At 40.1% G+C, this 22330-nt stretch overlaps 1 protein-coding gene across 3 annotated transcripts; it reads right to left on the reverse strand.

Annotated features, from left to right (window-relative positions):
* Positions 1–13411: 13411 nt before the first annotated feature.
* VCAM1 (vascular cell adhesion molecule 1) lies at positions 13412–21631 on the reverse strand. 3 transcript variants are annotated; one of them, XM_075098240.1, is made up of 8 exons: positions 21406–21631; positions 20426–20704; positions 19362–19679; positions 18508–18780; positions 17612–17878; positions 16916–17182; positions 15108–15374; positions 13412–14383 (listed from the first exon to the last, which is right to left on the reverse strand). In XM_075098240.1, the coding sequence occupies exons 1-8, from the start codon at positions 21467–21469 to the stop codon at positions 14223–14225; spliced, it is 1896 nt and encodes a 631-aa protein (XP_074954341.1). In that variant the 5' UTR covers positions 21470–21631; the 3' UTR covers positions 13412–14222. The 3 variants fall into 3 exon arrangements, with proteins under 3 accessions (XP_074954341.1, XP_074954340.1, XP_074954342.1); XM_075098239.1 differs by lacking the exon at positions 21406–21631 and having other exon boundaries at positions 20426–20771; XM_075098241.1 differs by lacking the exon at positions 15108–15374 and having other exon boundaries at positions 13664–14383; positions 21406–21560.
* Between the last annotated feature and the right edge of the window lie 699 nt (positions 21632–22330).

Consider the following 22330-nt stretch of genomic DNA (forward strand, 5'->3'; position numbering starts at 1 on the left):
TTAACATGTAGGCAGCATGGATTATCTGGGAGGTCCGGCTCAAGCAAGCTAAAAAAATTAAGACTAGACAAACATGTAGTCAAATACCATTCCAGGAAAAAAGGATCCCCATTGTGCATACGTGGAGATTTGCGAAGGCTTGCAACTACCTCCCTGTCCTTCGCAAAATACCAGTTACTGGCCCACAGGCAACAGACGTCTTTGAAAGAAGGTGGTTTTTCTTTTAGTTCTCCTTGTTTAGGTGACAGAGTATTGTTCAGAGTATGCCTAAGTCTGCATCCCAACTACTGGGAAGCTGTGATGGAAATTTCACAACGTGACTTGCATGAGATTCCTGAGGTTTCCCAACTTCATCCAGGAAAAGAGCAAGACTGGCTTTTCTCACACAGATGTAGGACTGACCTTCAATTAAACCAAGATACGCAAAATCCACAAAAAGCCGAGAAACAAAACAGATTAAGGAAAACTTGATCAAATTTTAGAAAAGTGTCTTTCCTAGCATTTTACTCCCACATATGCTTTATCTACCCCGCACTCAAACTACCACCATATGAGGAAGAGCACTCTCCTGCCCCAGCATCTTTCTCCCTGTAGTCACAAAGTGATTCACGCGAATTAAGGTTCGCTATGTGCCTGTAAGATAAAACAGCGTAACAAGGCAAGATACGGGACAGACGGACAAGTGAAATAAATTGTTAAAAGCCATATTAGAAAAGACTGAGGCAAAAAGTAGGTTTCCGGATCCCTGGTTCTCAGTTCCTTGCTGCACTGCCTGATGGCTCTTCGTATTTTGTCACGGCTGTGAAATTTATAACTATTTTGAAGTTTTCTGCACATCACTGATGGTAACGATATTTTAAATCTCTCAGGTATTTTCATGCCAACAGATCTCTTAAAAGTCCAAAAGTGCCTCATACACTGCTCAAATTTAGCACCATTTTATTCTCTGGAACAAAACCTGGTACCCAGGCTTTGTGCAGTACCACAGCTGTTCCAGCAGAGCACTAATACTCCCCAGCACACAGAACATACTTAATGCCTTGTTACAGATGACGCAGCATGAAAATAGGATGAGAATAACTCAGAAACAACTTTCATTTATGAATCTGGGGGGCCTCAGCTTAAGATCAAGTGCAATTTTTTGGCAATTTTTAGGATTTTATGGAGAAAATCGGGAGGAAAACCTTTGCAGGGCAACTGCTGCATCTGGAAAGCTTTTTGAGAACCTAGGTCACTGTGCTTCATGTCTCCTGGCACCGTCATGCCATCCTTCCACTGTCTCACAAGCTGCTACCCTGTCTCCTCTCCACAACATTTCTGCAGTTACAAGCCCACAGCTCCACGGACACACGTCTTGCACGACCCTAAGTGGCACAGGGTTGGGTCACAGCCCTGAGAAGACTTACTGAAGCCTCAGTGAAGTGCACTGAATTTAAAAGCATTGTGCTTTAATAATACATGATTTTCTGGCTCAGATCATCACTTTATACGAGCATCATGGTACTTTTTAAAGACTAACAGCCTTATGTCTGGTGCAAAAAGATATGGGATCAATTTATTTAGTTACTTCCTACCTTGTTGATACCATTGCAACACAACCATTCAGAAAGGAGACAAATCTATTAACAAAGTTTAATTAAAGGCCCATCAAACTAAATTGCAGCTATTAGTAATATTCAAAATAATGTCTTCTACTATCCAAAAATGCCATTATAAACAGCACCAGCTCTTACTTAAACAGTTTACAGATTTTAGCAATTAACACGGTAAAACCTACTCTGGCACAGCTTTACAACTGCACACAGATAGAGACATTTTCACCTTTAACTTTAGAAGCAAATAGTAGTAGTGTTGGCAGTGGTGACAAACCCCCACATTTAGGTCAGGGTATTAAAGAGCTGCGAGGACAGCTGCTAGTTGACATTATAGTCATGCTTCTCTAAAAAGGCACAGCTGTTGGTTTACATGAATTCTGATACTGCACAGATATGTGTTTAAACCAGATGATTCTAGATTATCATGGAAAAATTATTTCCTAAGCAATTTCTTTATGAGATGACAGTAGGTAGACAAACAGCAGCAATTTGTAAATTTTTGTTCTTGAGTCATGGATTTTGACAAAAAGTTTTGGGGTTGGGGTGGGGGGGTGTTTGTTGTTGTTGAGCAAGTGGGTGATAATTCCAGATGACAGGAACAACATGTGTTCTTAACCAACTTGCTGTTCCAAAACAATGCTGGGAAGCTGCTGACATACCACATATTTATCACTTGTATGGCAAAACTGCTGAAAGTAACCCAGAGCGCATGTTCATCTACATTTTAGATCTGCTCACCAGGTTCCTCAGGGAAAGCGCCTGGCTCCAGACTGCAGGCTTTCTCCAGGGGCCGTGAATACCGAACCGTCCTGATGCAGCTCGCAGCCCTGGGCTCGTCCCGTGCACCGGCTGCCTCGTCTTCCGCCCAGCATGACTCCTGGTTAATGCCATTGCTGAGGTGGAAGGCCAAAGAGGTGTTATCTCAGCAAGAGAGGAAAGCACGTACTGGAGGTCATGGCTGCACCTGGGATGTGGCTGATGTGGTCATTAGACAGGTAATGCAGAACACATGTACAAATGAGAACTTTCAAACAGGGGAGGAGCAGAAGAGGTGTTTTCTATAACTACTACTAACAAGAAGTGAAAACTTCTCTCTTTTACTCAATGTTTTATTCATTAAAAACAGAAACTGACCTTCCCCCCCATCAAAAGTTCTTATAAATTTCCATAGTGAGAAAATCTATATTTTAATTGGCTTCTGATGACATTGGTGATTTATGGATGGCTGGTCCTAAACGCCATTTGCAAATAACCTGAAAAGGAAAGGGTTATGGCTGCAAAGCACTGCAGGGCCATGGTAATCTCTGACAAGTCTCATTTATTTCTACAGTACAGGTCTTTGCATTTAAAAGAATGTTAAGATAACCTTAAGCTCTTTCTGGGAATAAAGAGTTATTTGAATACACTTTCCAATCAAGGATACTCTAAAGGAAGTCCTAAACATGGTTATTGAATACACTTCAGATGTTCAGGAAATTAAAATTATTTTTCAGTCAACTAACTTGGAAAATCCAGGACAGGCTTTATAAATGCCAAAGACTTCCAGAGAGAAGCTAACTGCCTTTGACTTCCTACAGGAAATTTTTGCTGCATGACATGCTGAACAATGACCACTTGGATGAAGTTAATCCTCTAAGTTTAGAGTGCATGTTACTAAGCAGGCAATTAACAATCTCTGTTCTAAGCTCAGTAAAGGTCTCGGCTGAGTGTGAATCTATGGTTAAAAAAAGGTCAGCAATCAGGAGTAACTGGTTTCACAGACACTTTCAATTGATGCAGGTGTGGGAGAGATGGCTTTGTCATCATGCTGATGACCACCACCACTAGCTTGGTTGCACCAGGCTAAATATGAGTAAGACCCTAAAACAATTTGGACTCAGTACCTGATCCAGTCAAAAATTAACCCAGAAAAAAAAAAAAGGTTGGGGGGAGTGTGAGAAATTAGTTTTCAGTAAGAGCAGACTCTCCTTTTGGCCTACTAAGGGCAATTGGTATTGGAAATCACCAAATACCTTCTTTTGGTATCAGCCAGACTTTGTCGGCTTAAGACAGCAATATCCAAAAATATTGGGATCTGCAAGGAATGAGATGCAGAATAATACAAGAAGCATTATAACTCCTTTAAGGCTCCTAATGGAGCTTCATTTGGAATAGAAAATACCAGGCCAATCACTGCCTATGAAAGGCGACGTTGCACTAGAGGTTTTGGAGAGGGTGACAGAGACTATCGACATGTAAAAGGCATTGCTAAATATAAACACTTAAAAAAGTGATATTTTGGTGTGGTTTTTTTTTCATTTAGAAAAGATATGAGCAAGACAGAATTGCACATATTAATGATCTGTAGAAAAATGGCAGATGACAAACTTTTAGTCTTCCTGCATCATAATTCAAAAATAAGGGGACAAAAAGGAGAAGTATTTTAAATCAGTCAAAGGAAATACTCTTTACTAAGTGTCTAATTAAACCATGCAACTCTTTTCCACAGGAAGCAATTTGGGACAGCACTTTAAAGGAGTCATGAAATGACTGGACATTTAGACTTATGACTAAAGCCACTGGAAGAGAGACTCTCTCATGCCTGCAGACTTACATTTAAGCAATCTATATCAGATGCCAAAAAAGCTCAATACTGCAGAAGCTGTTTGTAAATCTGTCTTCAAGGGTGTTTCTTACATCCTCCTGTGAAACTTTGGTTGCTGCTTATTGCCAAAGACCAGTGCACTGAACTGTGTGAATATTTTTCTTTTGATCTTATACAGGAATTATATTGCTCTGTACAAAACAAGCAACAGTATCTCATGGAAGCCTCCGTCACGCACAGTTACAGGAAAATGTAGGTGGGGATGACCACAGGAGATCATCAAGTCCATCATCCCACTCAAAGCAAGGCTTACTTCACAGTTAGATTAGGCTAATCAGGGTCTTTTCCAGCCGAATTTCAAAAATTCTCAAGGACAGAGGTTCTACAGCTGCTGAGCAACCCGTTTTGAGTGCTGCACCACCCTCACCATTAATTTGTTGCTCACATACAACTGGAACCTCCCTTGTCATATATCTTGACTGTATCCTCTTGTTTTTTTATTGTACACCTCTGAGAAGAGACTGGCTCTGTGTTCTCTCTAACCCCTGCTAAGCAGGGGCATATTGAAAAACTACGATCAGTCCAGAAATACGCTTTGCCTTTCTAAGGTGCTTTTCTTATCTGGCAACAGTATTTAGACATATCTGCAGATTCCAAACTTCAAATTGCAAAACAGATTGAAGGGGATGGAAAAGTAGGCCTACATTAGCCACAAAATTTCTCATACTTTGGCTTTTAAACCTGCCATTAGTATATTTTCCAAAAAGTCTATCCTTTTAATTCAATCTAGTTGTGACCTCTTTAAAGTTAGGAAATCAATTTCTCAAGAATTAAATTGATCAGGCATATTATATGAAATTTAAGGTGTTTCTTTGTACAACTTGTGTATGGGCCATAATCTCAGGGTGACCTAGAAGATGCACTGTCCTACATTCCTTAACCTGGGCTGCAGACTTCTGTCTCTTTCCATAAAAAGCCAAGAGCCCAAGGATGGCTCTTCTAAGACCCTCAAAAAACATGCTTTCAAAATGTCTGTGCTTGACAGTTCAACTGCAGGAAAGATGCAGCTAAAGAGAGGTATTCATCCTTTAAGTACAGGCAGGGATGTTAATCTTGTGGTTCAGAACTGACAGTTTTTCTTTTCAAGTGTCATAGACTTGAGCGCTGATTACACACTCTTCACAGGCTCCAACAAAAGAAGTTCATTTCATCTGTGCTTCATGCTGTTGGTCTATTGTTTCACATATTCATTTTGATAAATCATACAAAATGCTACCTTGAAATTAAGTTTTTGTCATTAACAGTGGAAGCAATACCTATGTAAACAATCTTTTATAAAATTCTATGAGATTTTTAAAATGTTCTACCAATTCAGTAAGGTTTCCAATATCTGTTTTATCGCTACTCTCTACCCTCCTTTATTATTACTCTTATTTTACAGTTTAGGACATTTAACAATGTATCAGCCATTCTTCTTTAACACTCTCTGTGAAAAGCATAGTGAAGGCTTTCATTTTGTTTGCAATGAACAAGAGAAGATGCAGTGGCCAGTCTTGCTTCCCGCCAGTTCTGAGCTTGACTGCCATAGCTGTCCCCTGCTTCGCTGTATACTCCACAAAAAGAACAGGGTAGCACAGCATAACAGAAAAAAAAATAAAAGAAGTCAAACAATCCCTCTGCAGCAAACCCAAGAGGTCTCTTCTTCAGTCCTTCAATGAGTCAAAGGATAAAAAAAAAAAGCTTCCTCCACCTTCCTCAAACCTGTCCTCCTTCTTTACCTTGATTTCAGTTCCTCAGAAGGGCCCAGGCCTCACAAAGGAGCAATATTCTAAATTACTGTACACCTTCTGGACAAGAAATCTTTTTTAGTTTGTTAGGTGAAAAGCAAGTTTGTGGACTGACACAACATTCTAACCAGTCCAAAAAGTGACCGAGCTAGGGTTTTAAAAATAAGCATTCATTTAATGTGATTGCAACGCTCTTCCAATGAAATAACCTCAGTTTTTGTTTCAAAGAGATACAGCACAAAAACACTGATTTTTTGAGTTTTTAACATTCTACTCTGTTTCAAATATAAACTCTTAATAAAAATACTATTACATTAGTAGAATGACTACCCTCCCCAAAATAAAAAAAAAAATCAGATTTTCTTCCAATCGTAATTCTGTAGGAAACACTTGACCTGATTTTTAAAGTAATTATCCGATCTGCTTACATTTGTTTTAAAAAATAATCATTTGAATGTTAAATATCTGTGAGAGCTCTTCAAACTCTAAGGAACTGATTTCTCACTTGTACTGTGTTAAATACAGTAATTGACAATACAGATTTCATACAGAATTACTCCTTAATAGATTTTGCACGTTCAGCCCTCCAGCTATAACTTGCGGGACCAGTGCTGAATCCTTCCCTCCCTCCTGCTGCTGACAGCTTGTGGCAACGCTGTGCAGAGTTCTTCACACTACAGTCTCTGCTGGCCCAGACATTATCTAGAAATCTAGATAGCTCCATGTTGAAAGATTGCTCAGACTTTCTCCTGCTCTCTTCCAAAAGAACACCAACCAAAAGAGTAAAAAGCAGAAACTTCAAAAGCTCCCAGACGTACCACCGCAAGATTTCAAACTCAGCAAAGCAGTACTTCATTCCTTGCAAACAAGGATGTTGTGCATACTATGAATTTATTTAATTTCAAGGGACAAAACAAACAGAAAACAAATCCGTTGCAAGTTACTAAAGGCAGTGAAGCAAACTCTGACTCAGGAAACTCCTGAGTTTCAAAACTGTTGGAGGCTGGGAGTACATTTGGAGAACATATTACAATACTTGCTGGTTTTACAGCATTTTTTAGGCATTAACTTTTACCCACTGCTGGTTAAAAAACTTGGTCTGACCTAGTGTGGTCGTTCTTAGGCTCTACATCAGAGAGAACCTCATATCCCTTTAATTGGGTCTTTCTATGTTTGTCTTGTTATTCCTTACCTGGATCTGGTTCCAAAATACGTGTGTGCGGACTCATAAAAGACCACAGAAACCTTGGGGTGAGTCAGCATTAATCTCACCCGGTATTTACTGTCACTTCCCTATTCAATCAAGCCCAAGGCTAAACAGGTGCCTCAGTCATAACTCCTATCTACTCACCTGTCTCTCGTCTCTGCAGCTAGAGGGCTTTGCTAACAGAAACCACAAAGCTTTTGGGAGGTGGATTTTCATGTTCCAGGAAGTGCAGATATTGGAGGTCTATACAGCCTCATTCTATTGAATTAACAGTGAGCTCAACACAGGGAACAAAAAGGAATAATCATACATGCAGACTGCTGGTAAAGTGTGCTCTTCAACTCCTTGCTACTACAGACCCTCACTACAAAACAGGGGACAAGAAAAAGAAGAATTAAGTTCTGTCAATAAGTTTATAGAATAATAAACAGGATATTTTAGTACATTTATATTTTGAACACAGAATTTTCAGCCTATGAATTTACCTTCAGATGTGGAAATAAATTCTGCTGTATCCTACACCTATCTCTGGCTGCTTCTATAGATATACCACTTTTTGGCCGGCAGACAAAGCAAGTAGAGCACTATCCTGCCATGTTCTTGCTTTTTACTTCAACTCAGCAACTTGGGAAGAGTGGTTTATGCCCATCATGTCACAATTTCTCAAAAGAAGGGAGGTTGTTTAATCAATACAAACAAAATCTTGCTATCTGCTCCATCCCTGCTGTTATCAGCACCAAGGCCATTGTGACTATGAACTAGAACAAAACCTCAACAACTACACCGCGCTTGAATTGCGTTTTGTTTGTGAGAAGGATTTTTTCTTTCCTTTTTCCCTGAGCTTATCTACAAAACCTAAATTATCTCCCTAAAATGTTTATTTCTGTATGTTTTTCAGATAAGATTGCTTGAATGAATTATTCAATAATGAAGAATCACACTGTCCTGCCTCACTCTACTGTTATGATGCTTGGATTTAGATGGAGGGACAAAATGTTCCTGAGTTTTAGTTGAACAGGGAATCAATAGAAACAATAGAAGCTACATTTTTGATGTAATTTTAAAAACTGCAGACAGTTATGTTTTAGCTCTTTTTTATATGTATTTCTGATATTGAAACAAGCAAACAAATGCACCGTTTGCAGGAAGATTTTGTTGCTTAAGCCCATTAGCTGCAGTTAAAAATACAATGCCAGCCTCATTTTCTGAAGTTTTCTCTTCAGCTGCACGCTAGAAGTAGTGCTAAGGGACCCAGCGCTCGTTTTTTCCATGCACACCACGTGCATGGGAATGTAAAAAGCCAGTTTAGTCTACTAGGTCTGATGAGCCAAAGCAAAGGGGTCCTGTGACTCAACTGGTAGCAGTCTTGACATTATGCCGCTGTTAAAACTGAGAGTCTTCATCACTGTAAGTCTCTGAGCCCTTAATAAATATGGAAGAACAACATAAAATATAACAGTCTGAAATAGGTGGGAGTGTTCAAGACATGACATCTGTGCTGGGAACATTAATTCATTCAACATCTATGGCACCATTTCTTTCAAATGTTGAGAGCAGATGTCCCATATCTGCCTCTCATTCAAAGGAAAGGTATCATATTTAAGAGAAAAAAATCAACAGCATTCGGTCCAAAATTCTGGTTTTTACAATTAAGCACAGCAAAGAGCAGTAAAGTCATTCCGGTTTCCTCATATGCTCCTTTCTGGTTCAGTTAACACATACAGGTATAGTTTCTATTATTGCCATGAAAAAAAAAGTCACTGTTGTCCTACTTCAGGTCACATAAGCACAGAGTCCCAGACCCTCTGTCACTTCTGTTTATAAAATACGTATTTGCATTTTTTAAAAAATAATCTTCAGTTTGTCCTGGCACAAATCCTAGGATTTACCTGTCTAAATTTCTTTGCATTGCAAAAAGCAAAAGGTGCCCTTGTAAGGGTAAATTTTCAATCTGTCAAAAAACTGTTCCCCTTCTTTCATTTGCAACAAACCTTAAACACAGCAGAATCACTGAGGGGAACCACGAAGGATGGGGGACTTCATACCTCTGCATCCCGTAGACAAACATTTGGCCATTCTGTGTAATGCAACGGCATCAGAAAGACGGACTCCGCAGGTGGGAAGGGCAGAGGGACAGACCGGAGATCCCCTGCTTTGGTACCTGGTGGCTACCCAGGTACTCAGAACAATACAGTTGAACTACTAAGATGCCTGGTAGCTGACAGCAAAGCACATTGCTCTTTGTACAAGCGCTTCCATATTTTTGTTAGCATAACTTGCATCACTTTGGTGGCAGGATATATAGCATGTGGACCCCAAAAGATCGTGAGGCTTAAAGGCTGCTGAGCCACACAACAGACAATAGAACCAGAGAGCTAGTTTCCCGGGCAAAACTGCGGCTCAGTTCCTTTTTAAATGTGAAGTGGCCTTCAAACTGAGTATAAAGTAGTGTCAAAAACTCAGTTTTTGTGTGATAAGCTGAATGGTCTGGGTAAAATTCAGACTGGCTGGTATGACAAAATTTTAAATAATGGGAAAGTCTACATAATTAGTACCATTCAGCATGGTTTTATGGAACATAGGTGTTATCAGACAAATTAGATTTAAGGTATTTGGACTCATGAGGCATTTTACTTTGTATCACACAGCTTTCTGTTTCAAAAAAGGTGTACTAAGAACAGCTCTGAGGGACTGTATCCTACAAAGGACTGAAAAACCATAATGGGAATAAGGAATTGACTTATTCTTTATTCCCTGCAGTGATTCCCTGACAAAAAATGGCAAATGTAAAAAAGGCTGTTAATGGAAGCAGAGGTGTACAGAGGAGGAGTAAAGAAGCAAAATCTCCCCTGACACTGGCAGAAACAGCACTGGAGGATCATGTGCAGATCTTTTTCCACATGTTAAAGGGTATGTTGAAGTGCTGGAGGGTATTTAGAAAAGACCACAAGGATTACTTAACGCTGTAGAAAATGCCTTATAGAGAAAGGTAGGCTTACAGCAACTCAATCTGTTTAGTTTATCAAAGAAGTGAGAGATGGCTTGATTACAGCATGCAATTTTCTTGTGGGGAGAAAGGCATAAAAGGTCAGACAGACTGGACAAGGAAGTGGGTGTGTATATACAATGGAAAGGGCACAGCAAATTGCCAAGGACAATGGTATATTCTTCATTTGCGAGGAATTTCCACTCAAAATCAGATACCTTACAGGGGCACATGCTCTGCTCAGAGAAGTTACCTGGTCCAGCACAGCAGCAAGCCGATGAAGCTGAATGGCCTGCTGCAGCCAGAGACACCAGGTCATCATTTGGCCCTAGACATCACGGTCAGGCCTTACTAGTCCCTGAAACCAGGGGGAGCCTGTCCCTGCAAACACAGGGCCTCCAGTGTTATCTCCAGCGGAAAACAGCACCTCTGTCACAGGATATATTAACCGCTCCCTTCTGTATACCTACAAAATAATTTGAAAGCATTTTTGGACAAGTTTAAAAAACGTAACTTCTATTTGAGCTTGACATTTTAAGGAAGAGCACATCCTGACCTGGCTGCGGGGAGTGAGATTTTGCAATCACCTTTTAAAATCCAGGCGCATTTTAGAATTAGCTTTTAGCATTGCCCCATGGTATTGAGAGACAAACCCCTGCTCTGAGGACACAAGGGCAACTGGTGTGCTTGAGCACAGGCCCAGGCAGGGGAAGACACAACCCTAACATCTGTGAGGTGATTTTGTAGAGGAAACCTGAGCAGACCTATCACAACCTTTTGCTCTACAGACCACTTTCTTGCTCATAAACACAGGCCCGTGGTAGACTCTTACCTAGACCTCCAGGTGGCTCTGACCCCTTCCGAAAGCACGCGCTTCAGCTGCTGCACATGCCTTTTTGCCAGGGCAGAGGCTCTGCATTTTGCTTGATAAGAAAGAGCGCAAGGAGAAACAATACTTCTTCTGTAACTGTCAATAAAAAGAGAAGTTATTTGACTGTGAACTTTTAACCTCATAGGACAAGCTTCTGCCCAAATCATTAAGTGTCCTGGAAAATACCAAGTATCAGGCAGTAGGGGAGGAGATCCCCTGGCAAGGTCCTTCTTCATGATTTCACAGAGGAGAAGCTTGCTGCCCACACAAGAGCAGCCTCTCCTAAAATGAGCACTACAAGCTCTATCTACTCACATGGTGTTTCTGGGTTAAAAACTGTCCCTTTTGAAATCACGGGCCAACTCCTATTGACTTAAATGACTTAATGGTGACCCTGAGAGGGCAGGCAAGCCATGTAGACATTAAGGTCTGCATCTATAGCACAAATACCATGAAACCAACAGCAGAGAGGATACCGGGAACCCATGGAGGAATTTCCAGGAAAGACTACACAAGCACCAAAGTGCTGTTGCAGGATGACTCCTGTTTCTCTCCCACTCATCTTTTTACTCTTTTTATTCCTTCTAAGGGACTACAGGAGAGGGAAAAACAGCACATGAACTGCTAAACCCCTTCTCCAAGTAGGCCTGGCCCAGGACCACTCAGAGAAGGCATAAGAAGGCAAGATGTATCTTACTGGGTCTCATCTATGATCCAACTACCCCAGTATGCCTCCAGCAGTGGGAGACCCTATTTCAGGAGAGCATGCAAACCTGGCCACTTTCTGCCGTATAATCCCTGAGGATTGCTCAGCATCAATGGCCATTGGATTAGGGACATTATACAGTACCTTTCTGCCTATTCACTTTAGTGTTTGTTTATGGACCTTTAGTCCATTGTTTTTTCCATATCCCCTTTTGAGCTAATCGATACCGTTATCCTCCACAACCTTCTGCAGCAGCTTCCAGTAGTTCACCATTCACTGTGTAAAGATGTACTTTCTATAATTTTTGTTAAACCGCCCTCTCCTTAGTTTGCGTGCCCTGCAGTTCTGGCATTGCGTGATTTAACAAACAGCAGTTCTGCATCTGTTGTTTGCTATCAACTGCCTTCACAATTTGGGAAACGTCAGCCACATCCCCTCCTCCTTCAGAATTCTCTCTCCAAACTGGAAAGTCCCAGGCATTTTCATTTTTCCTGTTCTCCATTCCTCCTCTGTATTTTTTCTAACTCTCCTCCTTGCAATACAGATTCCAGAACTATACCCAGTAGGAAAAATGTGTGATCACCAAAGTTTTGCACAGTGAAAAAATCATGTTTTCTGGTTTGTTCACAAGACAGCACTGAGACAGGTCTGACATTATTCTGAATAAATCTGCCTGGCACCACCTCCAAGAAATTCATGTCATGGGCCTGTCAAAGCTCTCCTCCTCTTCTGTTTTCAATCTTTTCTTCACCCTCCTACTGCATGCTCACATTCCTCTTAGCCAAGTCCACACTGCTTTCCCATTTTTTCTGCTACACCCCCACTTTCCAAGCCTCCCTTTCCAACTGTAGATAAGCACAGGACCCTGCACACACTGATTGACTGTGCACAAAACATTGCTGAACATGCTGTGAAAAATATATGGGAGATCTGCACCACTGCCTCATCCTACAGCTAGCTACCAAGAGACATCTGCCGTTGTATTACTGTTGGGGGCCATTGTTACCCCTTGTATAATATAAAGAAATTCTTTCTACATCCCTCTGCTTGACCTCCCTGGGGGAGCCAAGCCCACCTTCCTGTGCCTAACAGTGGCTCAGGGCTGCTGAGACTAGAGGTACTTCAGCACCTCAGCCACAGCGCCTGCACCTCCCACTACTTTGCCTTCAGTGCTGAACATCACCAACCAGATGAGTCAAAGCAGCACTGCTAGCCAGGAGAAGGGATGTAAGGGAGAATACCATCCAACTCTACCTCTTCTGCCCCCTCATCTTTGTCTCTGCACAGAAGGCCCACTATTTTCACAGCCATTTTGCCAACACTGGAGAGAGCATGTGGTGAAAAAACGCGCTGACCAGGGTGAAGCTTGCAGGCACCAGTTGTCTATTAAAAGGCAAGTTGTCAGGCAAGTGGTTTAGTTTTCCACAGTGAGAAGCTTGGGAAGGGCATTTCTTCAGAAACAACTCAACCACCATTGCTGAGGCTGCATAGACTTTGCCTCTCCCCCTTGCCTATGCCTTTGCGTCGCTGCCTGCCTTGCTTGTGCCTTTTCAACTAGGGCTTCCCAAGACACCTGAATCTGCTGTTGCTAGGGATAATAGATTTCACTAGTTCCTCCCATAGGAACGTGTATTCTGAGAAAACCTCTAAGCAAGAATCACAAGGGGGATCTAGTCAAAGAAACCTACTGGTAGTTTTATTTTGCAGTAGAAATCTGTAAAGCGTATTTATTGGCTGATTATATTCTAAAGGAAGGGTCTGATTTGGCTCATCATGAAATAACAGAATTCTGACATTGATTTGAGAATGATTAAACCCTACAAAAATAACTCAGCTGTCCTAAAACCAACTAAACTATAATCCCAGGCACTTTCTGACTAATATTTAAAATAAAATGTTTCACAAATGACCCTTGAGATCTTAAATTAATTTAAATTAATTAGAAATGCATAGCCCAGTGATTGTGTAACTTCATTGAAGGTACAGAGTTTATGACAATATGAGTGCAAAGAGAACATTTTCCAAACATTACCACAAGCAGACAATTACATTAAAAACATTCACTCTGTAGGGTAATACAAAATAAAATATTTTCATCTGATCAGCTCAAGTAATGCTGATTTCTAACTTTGAATTAAGAACATTTCTCTGTACAGTTGCAGTAAGACTGCAATTTTACAAACTGATACTCAGTTGAACATACTTATAATACAAATTATACACTATGTACAAACCCAGTTCTCCAAGGAACTCTTTGTTCAGCATGCTTCAACACAGAAGTGATTTACCAGTTTCTTGGGCAGGATGCTAGCTTTCCATTTAATTTAAATACTGAAATACTTATCAAAACATGAAAAAAATCCATTTGCTATCACATGGCAGTGTTGTTAAGTCACTTGTTTGTTACCATATGTTACAGAAGAGTAGAACCAGTGACAACAATAAATATCATTGCTTTTTATGAACTCAGACTTCTATTTGTGCGATCACACTTTCAGCCTCAGTGCTTTCACAAGACTGTAGGATCCATTTATCTTCGCTCTCCTTGACACGTAGACCAAAATTGCAACTACAGGTACTGCTACTGCTGTTACACAGGAGAATGCAATAATCAGTGGTATCATTTGATCTGGTTTTTCCAATCTTCCTGAAAATGGAGACAAAAGAAGAAAAAAAGTTGTGTAAAAACTGATTGAAACAGATACATGTATATTACTGTAAAAGCAGTGTTATTAATGACCTTCATTTGGAACACTATTTCTCTCTTCTTGCACAAAGCATATTTCAAAACATTTTCCTTATGCTTTTTTCTTTAGTAACTCCATATTATGCAATTTAATTCCTAGCCACTATCTTGGTCTTGAATTTGCTATGGAAGTTTAAACCCTTCTGATATCACCTACAATGAAGAATACCACAGAGTTCATGAGGAATACAAAAGCAGAATCTATTTTACCCCAGAAACATTCAGGGACATTTCTGGCTCCTGGAAAAATGCTTCAGGAGAAGACCACGTTTTAAAAGCCCAATCTTTAGATCTTTTTGTGAAACAACTTTCTCTGGATTAGTCTCACTGTTCACGCACGCAGACAGAAATGCAGCCAGGATCCATCTTTTTCTGGCCCTATTCTTAAAGCTATGGCACCAGCTCAGGTAAGAGAGACAATAACATCGACACTGAAAGGAGGTTAAATACAGCTTATTCTCACCAGCTGTTCTATTATTTGGTTTGACTTTGGGTTTGGTTTTTTTTTTAGGTTAACTGCAGTACTGTTGCACAAGGACCAGCCATGAACTAGCTGTGCTCACCTTGACACAAAATTCATTAGAAAGTACGAACAAAATAAGTTTAAGGCAATAGATCTACCTACCTACAACAGCTATGTCAATCACTTTGACGTTGTTTCCAACCTCATTGAAAACATCAAGCAAATATCTGCCTGTATCATTTTTGGTCACATTGTAGAGTATAAAGGTTCCATTCACTGATGGTAGAATAATTTCTTTCTCCTGATGGACTTTTTTCAGGACCATCTGTGATGGCGGGTTACTGTATATGCTACATGTAATAGTGACATTTTCGCCTTCTTTGACATTTTCTGATGGATATACTAACACAGTAATGTTTTGGGGAGGAACTGAAAAGAAAAGAAACGCAAGGTAGGCTTTAGCAACAAACAGAAGTGAAAACCTCATGAGGTATCAGCAGCTTGTACACACAAAGTACTAATCCAGTTAATGGATTCACTGTAATATTTGAGCACATAGCTTTAGACGCTGCTCTGTCACTACCTATCCTTCACACACTGCAGCCAACAGCAGTTGGCAGAAAGAACATTTTATCAACTGGTGGAGTATGTTGCATATCTTTTACTTTATATGGAGCTTTTTCTTCTTTTCTTGTTTTAAATTGACTGTTTATTCATTTGAGTTCATGAAAGGACACAGACCAACAGACCCAGAGCTTGATGTCCTCTTTCAACAAAAGAGAAATAGAAAAGGCAAAGGAAGGAGTCCTAGAATAGTACTTTTTTTTTTCACTAGGTTCCACAATTTTACATCCTGTTTTCAAAGCTGGAAGTGGAACTATGAAAAATTTTGAAGCGGCAATTATTTTGTACATCCACCGCTTTGCACAGAAGTTTTCATTAGCACTAAGATCCTACCACTTATGACATGAACCTGTGCAACTCATCTCAGTTTCCTTAAACAAAATTCTTAATGGGATTGAAGTGACGATGTTATTCTCTCTGTCTAAAACAAATCCTGATGTTAACTCTGTACGGTAGTTATTTTAACTAACAATTGACATAAAGTACTATGTCCTGAGACTGCTCTCCCAGGTCATTAATGACAGGCATTCATATGTTCCTGCATCCCTTAGCTGAGCCCTGGCTATGACATATTTGCCATCTACTGTTTCAAGGGTTGTGAACCCTTCACCTGTTTTCTTTCACAGAGTACTCTGAACAGATGTGACATTTGCAGGTGTACGAGAGATGGTAACACTTTCTCCTTGTACCACTGCACTTGAAAGGAAAACTGAAAGTGTATTTTTGGTGCAGCTACAAAAATAGTAAAGAATAAGGAAGAGAGACGGATTAGTGGCAGAAGTGATCCCCAAGCAATACACTGTTACCACGCAATAAGCAGGAGCAGCAGGGCTAAAGCAGAGAAGTCCGCTCACTCCTGAAAATGAAAGTTTGCTATCATTGCATGCGGGCTGAGGAATCAGCTTTTGGTATAGCTTAAATGTGGCTGTGAGAACAGGATACAGAGTCATAACTTGAAGGAGAGCCAAGGGGCTGTAATACAGTTCCTCCACAGAGAAGTTTCAGCATGTACTTTCTCTTTGAATCTTTTGTATGCAGGTATCTGGATCCTCCACTGAGGCTTATTTGGAAGAAAACAAAGGCACTGCATAGCTTCGTTGCCTCATGCATACATTTGCCAATTTTAAGGAGTGATGGAAGCTCAACTGACATGAGAACTTTGCATAAGCTACCTGTACTAAGGCAGATTTCATCCTTCACTGTTTAAAGCTTCCTAAATAACTTAATGACATTATGGCCACCTTTTAACTCCATTGACATCAAAGACAGAATTCCCCCATCCTTCACGGAACAAGATCTGGACCTAGAATACATAAAAAACTTGTGTTCCGTCTTGTTCTACTAACCTTGAACAAGTAATTTCACAGATTTTTCTTCTTTGCCAAATTGGTTATAAGCTTCACATTCATAAAGCCCCAGGTCATGACTTTTTATGTTCTGTATAGTTAAAGTTGCATCTTGAAAAATTTTCTCAGACTCTCCAGTTGCCGCCTTTTTCTTCCAAGAGATCACTGGAGCTGGATTACCAGAACTAATACATGTCATCATCACAGTTTCTCCTTCTTTAACAACAGTAGCAGGGATAACAGAGATCATTGTATTCTTCGGTCCATCTGAAAGGAAGAATCATGTAGGTAATCACGTTTGGATTTTTAGAGATAGGTCCAACATGTGCTGCTGGATGCCAGGTTGTCGGCCTCCCAAAGTTCATTTCTTTTTCATTCTCAGAAGTAAAGCACACAGTATCAGAGCTCTCTATAGCCTAAACGTACTAACCAAGTACTTCTAACCAAGAATGTTTAGAAGGTAGATCAGTTTCTCGCTCATTCAGATACCGACTTAAGGCTGTCATTACACTAAAGGTTTCATGTTTTTGTTTTGCTCGTCAGCACTGCTCCTTTCTTTGGGAGAGAGCAGAGGATGCTGCTGGTTTTTTTGTACTCACAGGTTTTGATAAGTTTGATGGTTACATTTATAACTGAAGTAAGTGGAGAATGAACTTATTATTTTTAAATTATTGGGAAAATGTTACACATACTTACATTCCACATTAAAAGTTATTTCACGTTTTCTTTTCCCAAACTTATTTTCTGCTACACATTCATAGTCTCCTCCATTTAGGAATGTCACAGATGGAAGAAGGAGAATTCCCCCCTCACTGTAAGGCCCCATGCCTGCACTGTCAGATTTTCTCCTTAAAATAATCTTGGGAGGAGGGTTACTCTCAGCAGAACATTGTATGGAAACATTTTCTCCTTCTTGAACTATTGTAGAAGGCTCAATGGAGAGTTCTGCAATGTGCGGAGCACCTGCATGACAAAAGAAAAGGCTGTTATAAGAAAGTGCTGAAGATGGAGAGGATTTTAAGAAAGCAGGAATTGCTCGCCCAAGGATCTGTTCATTTTGGGTTTGGTCCTAGCCACCATCTGAGACTTGGCTCCATTGAAACAGTAGCAGCAGCAGCAGCAGCAGCAGCAGCAGCAGTAGTAGTAATAACAACAGCAACAATGTCCCAAATGGTTTTGCTATTAAATGACTACTAAATTTACTACTACTACTGACTAAAACTACTAGTTCAAAGAAGGAGACTGTGATGTCCCTGTGAATTTGCTATGCACGTTAGCATTTCAAGGAAATAACAGTGTCCCCCACACCACCACTTTCTCAGATTCTTTTATCACTTTGAGTGTTGCATTGCTGGAAATGTATAGAGCTATGCATGACTACAGCAATAGAGAAACAATTAGCTGAAAAATAAGCATAGAAATGAAAAGCACAGCCCATGAAGAGCAGCAGTAAATTGAAAGCAAAATCCTGAATACGTAACAAAGAAGGCCCCATAATTTCCTAATTCTCAGTGTTTCAGCATCCTCCAACCCAACAGGCAGCTGTCAATTGTCTACTGGATGATGCAAGTTAAATTCAAGCAGACTTGTACCTTGTATAACAATGTCCACTGTCGCTTCCTCTGTTTTATTAGTTACCAGATTAATTGCTTCACAGATGTACAGTCCTGAATCAGTGAAACGGGCATGGGGAATAGAAAGGACATTGTTTTCTACCAGAGGCTGAATGCTTTCATCAGCCAGATGTTTTCTCCACACTATTTGCGGTGGTGGATTACTCTCAGTCACACAAGTGAGCTTTAGAGGTTCTCCTTCCATTGGAGAGTTGCTTGGAGATGCAGAAATGATAGTATTTTGTGGACCAACTGGAACAGAACAAAAGAGGGACAAGGTCAGTAAGTTAATGGAGATTGACATGCTCGTCTTCAACAGTAGTTTCTCCAGAGGTACATTTCACACAACACCAAGAAAAAAATTAGTAATACGTATTCCAGTAACACAGTGGAACAATTCCTGAAGACTTGATAAAACATTTAGCTTGCAGCTTTGAAAGCTAAGCTAGACAAAATGTGTATTGTTTAGGACTTAGACCTTGAACTGCTCAGCATGCAATGGCAATTTTAAAACCAATTGTTTATCTGTATGCTGCCATTTTTCTTCTGGTCTTTACTTTCTGACTGAGCACCAGCACCCAAGGTAAGAGAGTGAGACAGGAGTTATTAATGCATTGCCTAACTTCTGTCACGAACAACAGTGGGCATTTAATGGCTCAGTGACTGTTACTGAGTACAAGAGAATTCAACTGAATACAATAGATTATATACAAAATAATATAGACAAGAAGTGCAGATTAGAAATTATTTATAGCACATACTTGTAAACCCATTCCATGACACTTAACATTAAACAGTACTTGGTGTGAAAGCCCTAGAATAAAAATACTTACACTTTGCATTCAGTTTCTGAGAAGTTACTCTTTCTTTGGGTTCGAAGTCCATGTTAGTAATTAGCAGTTTGGCCACACAGGTGATCTCTTTCCCAATATCTTCAGCCGTGGGATTAAATGAATAAATCACAGTTTTGGTCTCTGTATTTGTGCTGTCATCTTCAAAAAAATTTTTCTCATGAAGAACATGTTCCTCTTTCTTCAGGATTACTTCCAGGTGATCAGAAGGGTACACATCAGGAATTTTACAGGTGACAGTGACTGGTTCTCCAGCAACTAAGGATGGGCTTATCTCAATGATAGGATCACTGGGGAAAGCTAAAAGAAAAAAATCCATTTCTTTAGTCTAGCAGAGATGAGCTCTAGGGTCAACATAAGAGCAAGATCCTGCCATCAAACATCTTGAGTTTAGAGGCATTCAGAACGTGACATTATGTCAACTTCATTACAACACATCTTGATATGAGGACATACAGGTCTTTTATAAGCAGTTCATACGCTAACAAGAATTAGATTTGTACAGTTGTTGAAATATGATCATAAATGATCTAATAAGACTCAACAAATGATCTAATAAGAGTCAGCAAGGCACCTAGGCAGTGATACAGCTGCCTAAATATAGGCATCCAGAGCTATTCATACACTGGTGGTATCCTGCTCTCTGTGCTGGTAGGTTTAGACATCTGAATCATTCCCCTAAGGACTGCAAAGGCTTTGACTAGGTGCTCTGCACTTGCAGGTTTCCCAAATACATCCGTCTCAACCACACTGGGTGGGGGTTTTTTTCAAGCTCTATGAATGTTTTGGGGACTCTATGTTTTGCCTTTCAAGTATTACCAAGAATAAGAATAATTAAGACGAGCACATACTGCCTACAGTGCAGAAAGCTAAGCAGAGGGGCTGATAGAGACAGGCAGACAAAGGGATCTTACAAGGAAATATATGTTGAGATATAGCAGACTCATTATCCTAGCATTATCACTTAACTACCAATCATGATATCTACAAACAATTACTGACTTTTTACAAACGCGTACTAAAGAGAATTTTACATTTTTACTTACAGTAAAGTTCAACTTTGATACTTTTCTCTTTTTTCTCTTTCTCACCACAGAAGACAGTACACAAATAATCATGAGAATTCAGAATGCTAACTGGATTCATAGCCAAGGTAGAGTATGTCCTGCTGTGGTTCACTGTTCCTCCAAGGGGGTTGTCCATTTGGGTTCTCCAGGAAAATCTTGGTGATGCACAGCCAGTAGTGTTGCACGTAAGCATGAGTGTTTCTCCAATCTGTGCAACAATTCTATTGGCAGGTATAATCTCCATTTCAAAAGCTTTAACTACAATAGGGAGAACATACATAAAGTCAGCAGCATTCTCAATATCTATTTTCCCATTTCTTCTCATGTCCTGCTGTGACACGAGGTCATTTCTTTGCAAGTTTACAGTTATGTGGAGGTTAAACTATTAAAAACTCTTACAGTGGTTTACATTTCCAAAATACCCCATCACGATTGCTATTTCTGTCAAAGAGAATAACAGAGAGTCAGATGACTCTCGCAGACAGTTCTCATGTATAAAATGGCATAAGCCCAAAAGCATCGGCACAATATAACTTCTTCTGTCAGGTGGATCTAGTTCTAAAACTTTGTAACGTTTAAGGGGAGAAGTGGTAAGTAAGACAGCAAGGACAACTGCAGAATCACTTCCAACAGGACATTTAGTACCAAACTTGACTGGTACTGTCAGGGATGGCAGTAAATATAAAGCACAGAGTGATATATTGCCATTGTCTCCTAGACTGACTTTTAGCAAACTCAGCACGAAAATGACTGTGTCACTGCAGAGCACAGAAAAGCTCAAAGTAAGTGTCAAAAAAAGCCTCATGACTTTTTGACAGAATTACTTAATTGACGGTTGTATTCACTGAAATGTAAAAGCAACTGGAACAAAGAGAAATGAAGACCAAACAGTCAATTGTAGGTCAGTTTGCACTTAACATTAAAAACAAATAAAGCAAATAAGCCCCCCTCCAACTTACCAGTCATTAACGCACACAAAATCATTAGCACAGCTTGGCTTATTCTTCCCATCTGTTTTAACATTTGTAATTGCTGTTACTAGGTGAAGAAAGTAAATTCAAAAGCCTTGCTTTCTGTCTTCTGTGAAGAAGCACAGCGAGACCCTGCTGCTCTGCAACAGTTTATTAGAACAGAGCCAGCGGCTCTTTATAAAGGCTGTACTCGAGGTGGAGCAGGAAACCCCCCAGAGGGGGAAATCCAGAGCAGGGAGGAAGGGATCCATATCGGGCTGTGTCCGGGCGGCTCAGCGCCCTCTGCTGCTTTTTTCATACAGCATTTAAAGTCCAGGAAAACAGTAACTATTAACACTTGTAATACAATGCCTACTGGACTTAAAAAGAGCAAGCCAAGATCTGATCCTGCAAACAACAGATAAAGTAAAAGAATGTGGGTAATCCCAAGTAAGTGAATGGCACTATATCTCAGATGGAAAAGTTACTCAAGTTTGTTTTCAGTGCGAGTATTTTTGTAGGGTTGCATCTTGAGAATATTTCTAACAATACTCAGTTCTGTAAATGCCTTTACCTAACTCGGTATTCCCTTTGAAAACTGTGCTACCAGTTGAAGAGGTGATGTTATTCACCTTCCTAAGTATTTTTGATCCCTAAGAATGAAGAAATAAGTCAGAGAGCAGAAGTCTGGAGATCTGACTTGATCAACTTGAATCATGCTCATCCTGTTTGGAGGATCTGAATAGGCCAATTTTCCCAATTCCACTTTAAAAATGCATCTAAAATGCCCCTCTTTCAAGATGCTACTGGTATGCATTACACTACTGACAGGCCTCTCAGATCTCTTATTTCCTATTTATGTATAATTGAAGTATAGCAGTTGATAATACAGCTCTGGGATCCTTTTCAGTGTTTGGTTTCCAGTGGGAATACA

Source organism: Phalacrocorax aristotelis, chromosome 6 (genome assembly GCF_949628215.1).
Source record: "Phalacrocorax aristotelis chromosome 6, bGulAri2.1, whole genome shotgun sequence".
Classification (NCBI taxonomy): Eukaryota; Metazoa; Chordata; class Aves; order Suliformes; family Phalacrocoracidae; genus Phalacrocorax; species Phalacrocorax aristotelis.

Coding starts and splice junctions, on each gene's coding strand:
- VCAM1 (XM_075098239.1), bottom strand. CDS start 20,771: ATGAGAAGAAATGGGAAAATAGATATTGAGAATGCTGCTGACTTTATG. Junction 17,879..18,507: donor AGTGGACATTGTTATACAAG/GTACAAGTCTGC, acceptor TTTGTCATGCAG/GTGCTCCGCACATTGCAGAA. Junction 15,375..16,915: donor TGTGAAATTACTTGTTCAAG/GTTAGTAGAACA, acceptor TTTTCTTTTCAG/TTCCTCCCCAAAACATTACT.